At 41.1% G+C, this 10,854-nt stretch overlaps 1 protein-coding gene across 1 annotated transcript; it reads right to left on the bottom strand.

Moving 5' to 3' along the window:
* Positions 1 to 2,030: 2,030 nt before the first annotated feature.
* fads6 (fatty acid desaturase 6) lies at positions 2,031 to 10,724 on the bottom strand. Its single transcript, XM_088599964.1, has 7 exons — positions 10,381 to 10,724; positions 9,828 to 10,240; positions 8,618 to 8,784; positions 7,595 to 7,775; positions 6,918 to 7,105; positions 4,470 to 4,649; positions 2,031 to 4,172 (listed from the first exon to the last, which is right to left on the bottom strand). The coding sequence occupies exons 2-7, from the start codon at positions 10,207 to 10,209 to the stop codon at positions 4,023 to 4,025; spliced, it is 1,248 nt and encodes a 415-aa protein (XP_088456090.1). The 5' UTR covers positions 10,210 to 10,240; positions 10,381 to 10,724; the 3' UTR covers positions 2,031 to 4,022.
* Positions 10,725 to 10,854: the final 130 nt, after the last annotated feature.

Genomic DNA, 10,854 nt, shown 5'->3' with positions numbered 1-10,854 from the left:
GTGCTAAAGTATGATAAGTAGAAACAATGTGTAATAGCCACGACTAACTTTTGTCTGGTTTGCCAATAATGCTAATATTATGCACAGTACTTTTACCACCTGTCCTTTAGTACTTAAACTGCAGCTGAAGAAATAGTTAATTTCACCTCTTATCTACTGTCCTACTGGGTCAAGACAAACAAGACATATTCAAAGTTCATATAAGCCGTCCAGGTAAATAGGGACCATGATTAGAAGCTTCTTTAGAGCAAAAATGCTGACAGTTGTTTTTCACAAATGACTACCAGTGACACCCCCTTTACTGATCATCACCATTTTTAATTAAATAATAGTCACAATGGAGGATTAAACACAACCCATGGTGTAGGCAGTAGCGATTAAGGAAGTGCATTCGCTCAATTTGCACTTTAAAAGTGCAAATGTCAACTTGCATAATTCAACAAAGTTTATCAACCTGCAGAACCTGATAAGTGAGACTGAAAGCAGTGAATAACGTCACTACAGATCTTAATTTCACTTTGTGTCAGTGTCCACCTTTGAGCTCAGAGGCTAATAAAACTTCCTAAAATCAGTTATTCATGAAAAAATAAGAACTCTTAAAATAACAGCATGGAAGACTTGGCTGCAACATCAGGTTAGTTCTCTACGTTTTGAATTCTTCAGAAGCCTACAAGATTAGTTTACACTGTGTCACCCTCTCCAGATAACTGATACTGTATGTGAAGGGTTCTACGCTATTTCTCAATCAGAAAGACTCTGATCAGTATCTAAGGTGATAGCTTTGTGTAAGACACAGAACACTTTCACAATAAGAATTAATGAATCAATGCCACTTTGACCACAGGCTGAGGTTTTGTATGAGTTTGTATTTTGTAGAAGGAATGGGCACTTACCGAAATGGTATACATTTTGGCAAGAAACATGGCAAAAATAAAGATAACTGTTTTTTCTTAAAAACAGCATGTTTATATAATCTTAATCTTTAATCTTAATTTTAATACCCACTAAAATATTGTCAACAGTTTAGTAATCTAGGGGGAAAATTACACGTCTTACTGTGTTGTACGGTATATATTTTCCTTTTCCTGTACACTTAGAAATAGCGCTCCCCATTTTGGAATTCAAATTATTTTTGTTAATACCCCCTTGTAAGTGTGCTATTCAAAATTGTATTATCCTGTATTGTATTATATTAGTTCTGTTACTTGTTGTTTATATTTATGTAAATTTGTATTTAGAGTGCTTTAATTAAAATGATACTGATGTGTCATTTGATGTGTGGCTTAACAAATTAGTTTGCTAACACAACTTCAAAAAGGTTTTAAATTTAATTTTACAACATTTTACTAAATGGAGGAAATGTCCTGAGGTCCCCAGTTGCTGTGTAAACTGTTAAATCATGAGGTGCCTGAGACTTGGATGTTAATGGAACTGGTTTAGTACCCAGGATTCTGAAGTGATTTCCCAGTGCAGGATGCTGATAGTGAATTTCATCACCTTTTTTGCCAGTGCTAACAAAGAACAGTTAAGGGTTTTCACATCAGCTACATAGGGTTCATTTCCAGAACCAGATATGTAAATATTGGAGAAATAAAAACTATTTCTCTACACATTAACAATGTCTGGCATTACTGTCATGCAAAATAGAAAAGATTACAACATTGATAGTTTTCCAAGTTTAGCTGGAAGTTCAAAGCAAGATTTTTTGGCACAGATCCCTTCAGGCAGGAGAAAAGGTGCCACCTAGTGGAAACTACAGGACACCCACTTAGGATTCAGTATTGCAAACCCCAGATTCTTTAAAATAGCATGATAAAATGGTAAATAAGAACTACAAAAAATATATTTTGTTTGAAAAATACATTCTGTCCACCTCTTCATTCATTACATTTAGACAATGCTTGATAAAGCTTTGCTAAACTTGATTGGTAAACCTATACACAGACTTGTGCATCCATGAACTACTATCACAAGTTAACATTTTCATTCCATTGATTTAAACCTGAAAAGAATAGAGAGGTCACCTCATATTTGGCTTAAGTAATGATTTACTTTTTATTGAACACTGTCCCTTTATTACATACAGTATTTGGTCTAGACAGGACTGGGGTCAGATCAGAACAGATTCTGAAATGCTATTGGTTTCATTGATATTTGATTAGCAGCATTAATTAAAATTGCATAAAATGAGTCATATTCACCTCTTTGTTTTAAATTACAAGAGCACAAAGACATTACAAAGACGTTAATTACATTTAAAATGAAAGACACTGAACACTAGAGTTATTAGGCAAATATGTAGCTATATATTCTGCATCCCATTAGGGCCCTGTAGAATAGCAAGAGGGAGTTCAAGCCAGCCTTGTCATTTGCACATTATTAACTAGTAACTGACAGGACACATGTATTCATTAGATGCTTAAATACTGTATGTCTTATGAATTTCTGGAAAGAAATCCTGCAATAGTGAACACTGAATAATGTTTAGTTTATGACAGAAATGGCCAACACTGCTCCCGGAGAGACAAGTTTTACGATTCACAGCCTTTTGAAATACATGGAACAATTTCATTTTGACCACTGAAGCAGGTGGGTTGTTCAGGTAGGTGATGTAGATATCATCTGAAACGAATGCCTAGCTCTCAAGGATCACAGCTAGGCACTCCTCTCTTGACTGAACCAATTATCTTCCCAAATGCATCAGTGTTGGAAGAGTTTATTGATGCGCCTGTGGATTGAGAATCTTCCGAACCAGGGCTGGTCACCCCTGGATTCTGAGTGTACCCTAATTCTGCAGTTAGCCACAATGAAAGCACGCAGAATTCAAAGTGAAAATACAGCCAGGATTAGAGAGGCATGACAAAACATTTTATCTGTAGGAAATACTGGAAAAGCAACAGTAAGGCTTGGTATACCCACAGTAAAATCACTGGAAGATGGCAAATTTACCATACTAGGTTTTAGGAAGGGCACATCAGAGCGACTGTAAATACCCAGTTTCATGACTTAATACTAGCAGGAAACACTTCATGTTTTTGTGCTTGTATGAACTCAACTCATTTTAGATTTTCTCCCTTCTACAATGAATCAGATTGGGTTTTTTCCCCGATAATGGTCATATTCATAATTGTAAACATGTTACAGTCTGGAATTATTCAACCTAAATTAAAACGCAATGAATCACTTCCCTGGTATATCTCTGAAACATTCTGCACACACTGCATGACCCTTTTCTGTATTATTATAAAATGTGAACTCTGAAAGTGTTCAGTTATAGACAGATGTTAACTGCCTCACATGAAAGGCAATCTGACCCTTTGCAGGTGGTAGAACTTGACTCACTCATTGTAAACATCAGCCCTTCATATAAAGTCTTGCATATTCGTCTCAAAAAAGTTATTTTTGTTTTATTGCATTGAATTGTTGCTGTTTATGGAGACAGAGAAAGGCTGGTGCTGCAACTATTCTTCAGAAGTTAAGCATTAAGCCACAGTTGGCAAGCAGTGTGCTATATAATGTGCAATCTGTAAAGTACTGTTGGAATAATCCTGATCCAGAGCTTTCCAAAAAAAGAAACATTCATTCTTTAATCAAATAACTTTAAAAATGTGCCCTAGCATATGTGATGGTTGTATTTCTGATTGAATGCTGTAGCATAAGGAATAGCAAAGGGATTGAGGCAGAAGCAGGCAGCTGTGCCTCTCTTTCACTAGCTCAGCACGGCTGAAGCCATATGTTAAATTCTTGCACATTTATGGCTCAAAACACCCGCTGAAGATGTTCCTGTTCCAAATGGCCCTTGTTTAGGTGCCACTGTGATGACTGCTCAGTACTAATTCATCAGCAGGCTCTTAAAAATTAACAAAAAAAAAAAGAAATATGTACTTGGGGGAAAAAAAAAGAAAAAAAAACATATTTCATTCAGCGGTGATAGTAGCTTCTTAGGTAGAGTTTCAAATGCTCAAGCTGTCTGCTAACACATTTTTTAGTACTATGGGAAATTGTTCACTCCCCCCACACCCTCACTGGATCCCAACGAGGTCTGTAATGGGGGGAGCGAACACCATGAGCTCCGGGTATTTGTCAAAGAAGAGGCGCAGTCGGGAGAGGTATGTGTCCTCATGGTAGGGCAGCTGTTTTTCTCTGAGATACTGCGACACAATAGGCTTCACCTGAGTAAGAAAGAGACAGGAATAGCTGGTGAGCATTATAACCAGGTGCATTGTTAGGTGGGGGATCACAATAATAGGTAGGCGCACTTTGAGTAAAATTATTTTTTTCACATGTTTAGGTCAGAAACAGGAAACACCAAAGGGGTGAAACTTTGGATCTGGACTCACGGACTGAAAAGGAAGTTAGGTGGAAGCATTCGTTTTGAGCTAACGTGCATCAGCTTCTCCTTTGCCACAGACATCTCCGGGTACATGGATGAATTGTAGGGAGAGGAAGGAATACACAGCCCGACACACCTTTAGACACATGTGGTCGGAGAGGAAGGGGAAGAGGTGGTGCTCCACGTGGCAGTTGATGAGGGAGTGACCGAACGTCCAGTCCAGCAGGGGGTTCCGGGGCAGATTGAGAACCCCGTGTGTCATTTGGTAGATCCTCTTCGGCCTGTGGTGTGGGGAGAACATAGCCAGGCCAATGTGCTGCAAGACGAGGCATGGAGAGGGGAGACCAAGTTACTGGAGAGGGCCAGAGGTGGCTTTAAAGCCATGTGCGAGTGACCCATGGATTCGACTCACACTTTTATCCAAAGCAACTTACTTTCGCACTCATTTACACAGCTGGGTGTTTTTCTGTAATCATTCAGCTGAAGTGTCTTGGCCAAGGTCACAATAGCAGTATCTCGCCTGGGATACGAACCCTTCACTTTCCAGTTACCAGTTTCCAGAACCCCTAACTCCTGGCTCCACACTGCTGTCCCCTGTGATGAGACTGATCACAAACAGCACCGCTGCTCATCACACACATGGACTGGGTCAGTGACATGAACCAGCTGTCTGGGGGCTTATCTGGTCAAGTGGAATTACTTAGCCCAGGAGAGCTGAAAAACCTGGATGTGCCACCGCTGGAAGGGTTACTCTAGGTTTGCTCTAGTGACCTGGAAAGGGCAAGCGGAACAGGAATGACCTGCCAACAACAACAGTGTCAACAGGGTTTCTGGCTCTCAGACTGAACGCGAAACATCATCCCGTCTGTATTTGATCAAAGCTCTTTATTTTTACTTTGGTCAGGGGATTATAGCTCTGCAGCATCTATTCCCAAAAGCCACCGGGTCCAAATAAATCTGCAATAAATTTGCTTTTACAAAAAAATAGGAAAAATAAATTATTAATGTAACTGAAATGAGCTACTACTCAACTGTCAGGACCTTTCTAATGCAGGTGGCTTTTTCCATTGATGGCAAAAATTAAGAAATAATTTATCATTGCTCAGCAAATCTCTGGATGTGCTATTCAGTTTTGAAGAACAGGTATTTGACAGCTACTGCCTTAATCCAGTGAACAGAAGGAAAACAAAAAGTGAATTTTCAAGCACTTCTAAACTTTGTTCTCCTCTTTTTTGAAGGGAAAAACGTTCCTTCAATGTAATAGAATTGTGTCAAAGTGGTCTCAGACTAAGCTGCAACCAAAACAGTCTGGAAATTTCCCCAAACCCAAAACATTTAGCACCGAAAATAAGAGGTGTCTTTTTTTAATAAGAGAAACATCGTTTTATGCTCTTGTTTCATCACATGCAGTATATATGTCACTGGAGTAAGGTACAAATGTCATTTTTTATTATGCAGAAGACATTATTCCACAAAGATAGCTTTACTGAAGATTTACGTTTTCAAATGACTCACACTTAACAATAACTTAGTACAATAAAATAACTAAACAGTAAAAATGTCCAGCATGCAGACAATTTGTTATTGTGCCTCGTTTTAAGACTAGACTTTTGTCATGCAAATTAAAATGAGAAAATTCTTTCTTTTCAAAGACTAGGAGAACAAAACACACATGACATTCACACGATCACAAGCTACAATGGAACTTTTATTCAGAGCGTGATGAAGAATGAAGTCCTTAGAAATGCTTAAGGCCAAAGGGGCAAGAAATTGATACTTAAATATTAACACTCTGCCATTCAAACCAGGGCCTCTACCAGAATATTGCATTTTGTCTCACGTTTTACACAGTATCCAGACATTAACCTGCCTTTTAGTCCGGCTCAGACTGAACAGAGAATGGCTCTAATTCATTGCACACTTTATGGAAACAGAAGGTACTGCCATTAGCCAAAACCTGAATCATTTGACTTGGCTTCTTACCCTTAAATGTCCTTCTGAAATACAAATGTATAACATACTACACCCCTGACTGAAAGCCATTACAGGCAGTGTAATAAATATGACGTTTTGCATTTTACAATCCAAAGGGAAGAATAAGTCCATGTGTTATAGAGTGTGATCACTCTATTATCTGTGTGGGTCCTAATGCCCCATTATAGTGACAGGGACACTAAACTATAGAAAAAAAAAGGTGCCGTCCCTTGGATGAGACGCAAAACCAAGGTTCTGACTCTCTGTAGTCATTAAAAATCCCAGGGCATTTCTCAAAAAGAGTAGGAGTGTAACACCGGAATCCTGGCCACATTTCCCCCCTGGCCGATACCAGTCATGGCCTCCTAATAATCCCCATCTATGAATCAGCTTCATTACTCTGCTCTCCTCCCCACTGATAGCTGATGTGTGGTTAGTGTACTGGTGCACTATGGCTGCCGTCACATCATCCAGGTGGGGGCTGCACATTATTATTGCTATTAAGGTGACATCTCGCCCTGCGCGCTAAGAAGCCTGACCTCAGTGGAGTGCTTGTCAGAGTCCAGGTGCTGCACACACATGCTGTGAAAGCTGGGAGCACCGGCCTTACCTGGAAGATGTTGACATGGATGTACGGCAGGGAGAAGAGAGCCCTGCAGAGCAGCATGCACAGCAGAGCGGAGCCGGAGGACTGGAAGCCGGAGACGTGGAGGAGCAGCCAGTACTGAGAGTACAGCCCCAGAGCCATCAAGCACCCTGTCCTCAGCGCAAGGCCTGGAGCGTGCTCTTTCAGCAGACCTGCAGCAGCACACACATCAGTTAACATGTGGAACACATGTACTGCGCTGTGGCAGGAAGGGGTCATTCAGATGCAGTTTGTCAACATGGCAGATTGATTTGCTGCAGGAGGAGACTGGAAGAAGCTGGAACAGGGCGAAGGATATTGGTTCAATGGCCAGCTCCATCTCGGTTGATTTGTACTTTTCTTGCTAGATATTCTATTCGTAATATCAAACCACTAGTAATAGGAAATGTCTTGAATAGTCTAGAGTCCGAACTCACATCAAAGCTGCTAATCTGCTTCTGATCAAGAACCACAATTCATGCTGTCTTTTAAAAAGCTCACATTACACCTTTAACACTTTACTTATCTTCTAACTGAAATGCCACCTACCTCACTGTAGACAGTTTTATAGCCTGCACATATCCTATGGAGAATTGTTCAGGGGCTGTGTTTTTTTTATAAAATGCTGCTTCACAGACCCAACGTCAGCCCCAGGTTCATACCTAGAGCGACTAGAGGGGTGAGGACGGGCACTGCCAGAGGAGCCAGGAACAGGTAGACGTATCTGGGCAGGAAAGGAATGCGCCAGGTGCTGGAGTCTCCCAAGCCAATCACATTGGTGTGGGCATGGTGGAGCTTGACGTGAGCCTCGATACCAGCCTTGGCAGGGAATGACCCGCACACCTGAGGTGACAGACAGTACCTTAAATCGCGCTGGTTGAACTGAGCCACTTTTTAACTGGTCTCCTCTCCTTTGCTTCTGCTTTCTCTTTTTGTAATTTCCTTGCAGAGGCCCATTAACTCTTAATGCTTTATCAAGACTCTATTCCAGATAATCTCGTTACTGTGGTTTGTAGATTATTTTTATGTTCCTGTCAAGCAGGGGAAGTAGCAACCTGGAGAAGTACTGTAACCTAATCTTTCTTCAGTTAACCCTTCTATCACGTTTACTGTACCTGGGAAGGAAAACATTAAAAAAGACAGCAGTGGTGTCAGTAGTAGAAATGTATTTAAACAGTAAAATAATTACATGGTCTAGACATTTTACTTGTAGGCAATTGTGTATGACACTTTTATCTCTCCAGGTAACAGAAGCAAAGGGTAACTGATCTAAAAAGGTTAAATAAATAGTTCTTGGTATCATTCCATTTTGTCTCCTGTGCTTTTTCCGGTCAGTGTACTTTTAAACTTGGTGTTTACATTCGAGGAATTTCGGTTCATTGGGATGAGCAATATATTAACGAGCATTTACTTATCTATTACTGACTTGATAAAAACACCTGTATATCCAGTTATCTGCATTACTGAATACACTGGACTACACTAAAAAATGTAACAGATCTCAATACCAACATAGTTTATTTATGAAACAAACAATAAGTAAGCGTGTTGGTTGCAAAAGATCTATGAGTGTCTTTTCATCTAACTCAATTTCTTATCATGACAAAAGCAGTAGATCGGGAGTAGAAATGCAAAGAACAGTTTAATTTGGCAAAATTAAAAAGACAAAAAGCAATAGTTTTAACCTCAATGAAGAACACGGCCCAGAACCCTCCCCAAGCCCGGGACTCGCTTAAAGCCCCGTGGCTGGCCAGATGAGTCCCCTTAACAGTGATGATAGCATGTGCAGTCCCCATGAGCAACACTCCCATTGCAAAAACCAAGGCCTGAGAAGAGCCCAACAACAGGAACCCTAAAGGGAAAGACAGAGAAAAAGTGAATCAATAACAGGTGTGGAGTTGCCTAACCCTTTTTATACTAGAATGGGAAAAAGTTCAAACCTCCAGATCTTCCACTGTGAGGGAACTACTATCACTGACTAAGAAAAGGCTTTGCACGGTTTCTGTACTGAAATAGTATCAATGGTTTCACATGGAATTGTAAATGGACACATATTATAAAAGAGTCAGGCGAACTCATGGGACTGTTGAAGTCAGACAAACCACATAAAAGACATCAATTACACAGCCAATTAGCCATTTAGCAATCTAGATGAACTAGCAGTATCTGTGTAGTTGAGCAGTTGGGGTGAAGACTTTACACCTTTTTTCTGTTTTCACAGCTCACAGCTCTGTTGTCTGGCTGCCAATCACTGTACCAGCTGAAGAAAGGGTCACCAAATAACCCTTTGAAATGCGGCTAAAACACTGCAGTGCACAACGATTGCATTAGAAGAGATTAAATGCAAACGTTATAAAAGTGGCTTCTGGTCTCCTTCCAGTTCTTTCAAAATCACAAGTGAAAATATTTTAAATTCTCTCGGCTTAAGAACCAACGTGACAATATATATATGTAAATCTGACATGGCATGGATACGTGTGGCCAAATGCCAGAAAATGTAATTGTAATGTTTTGCACAACCTGAAAAAAATTGTACAATAATGAATAAATTCTATTGTTCGGTACAGCTGCAGATCAGCAAGTTTTCATTCTGGACACTTGGGAAAACAGAAACAGAAAGAGCACAGTTAATCAGTTGGGTTTTAGTTTTGAAGTCTTTAAATGGGATTACTTTGCGCTAAGGTGGCATGGCATTTCATTACGGCTGACCTCACACTGCACAGAACTTTATTAAACCAGAAGCTTGTGTTATAAGATTTGCTCAGTCAAAGCAGAATTGCAAGACAGGAGAAAATGTAATCAGCTGGCAGGCTAATTAAATTATCTAATAAAATAAGGATGTGAAGAAATCCAAGATTTTTGTTGGCATTCTAAGCAGCATAACCAGGATCTTACCTGCAGGCAAGGAGAGGAAAGCAGAGAGAAGGATGGAGCAGTCAATGCCCTGTCTCTCCCACCAGCTGCTCTCTCTGACAACTTTCTGTACCAGCCCGGTCAGCTCCATCATCAGACTATCCCTCTCCGTCTCCTCTGTCCCTTTCTTCTGCACCACAGCTGCCTTCCTGCCAGCAGCACCTCCTGTCTTAAGTCTGGTCTCATTTGTAACAGGAGAGTCTTGACCAACAGCCTCCAAGCTGACCACCCCTGTATCCTTCAGCTGCCACTCATTTCCTGGGAGATCCAGCTGGGATGAGGGCTCTTCTTCCCAGCTTTTCCAGCCTGGATCCCTTTCTTCTCCCCTGTGTCCTCCCACACACCTCCCTGGCTCGCTCGTCATTCTGTCGTGCGACACTCTTCAGAGCCAAATGCTGCAGAGAGAGGTGATGGCAAGTTAAAAAGCAAAGTCAAGAAAGAGAAGGTTTCAGGGCAGAACCCTCACAACAGGAATAGAATGCAACCACAATAACAAAACAAGCAATAGGACCAATTGTCTAACACACGCTCATACCCTGAGCCTCATGCAGAGCACACGGCAATTTTCTGTATTCTACTCTCCTCCACGCTGCACTTTCTGAGCTGCAGGACACTCCCCGTTACTGTACTGTCCCAAGGGATCCAGCCAGCTTCGTCCTCTTCGTGCTGATCTCAGGCAAGCAGAAAAATCATGCAGACCTGTCCAGCTGCGATCCTGCCAGCCCAGACTGGAGCTGCTTTTGGCTAGCCACCCTAGAGAGAGCCTGGCAGCCCTTGTTTGATACCGCAGCGGCTAATCAATCCTTTTCTGCGGCAGCGCTCCCCATACATCCGCGTCCTTTTCTTTCCCCTTGGCAGAGGTCCTGGGAAAGGACTGAAAGGAGGAGGGGGGAACCGAGGGGGATTTCAATGGAAGCTGGATGTGCCGAGACAGCTTTTATCCTGACAGAAAAACTGCAAGAAAAGAAAAGTGCGCAGGAAAGAAGAAAAAACAGAAAGCAGCTTTTAT

Source organism: Lepisosteus platostomus, chromosome 11 (genome assembly GCF_059453375.1).
Source record: "Lepisosteus platostomus isolate fLepPlt1 chromosome 11, fLepPlt1.hap1, whole genome shotgun sequence".
NCBI classification, from domain to species: domain Eukaryota; kingdom Metazoa; phylum Chordata; class Actinopteri; order Semionotiformes; family Lepisosteidae; genus Lepisosteus; species Lepisosteus platostomus.
This window is presented reverse-complemented; position numbering and strand designations above follow the sequence as displayed.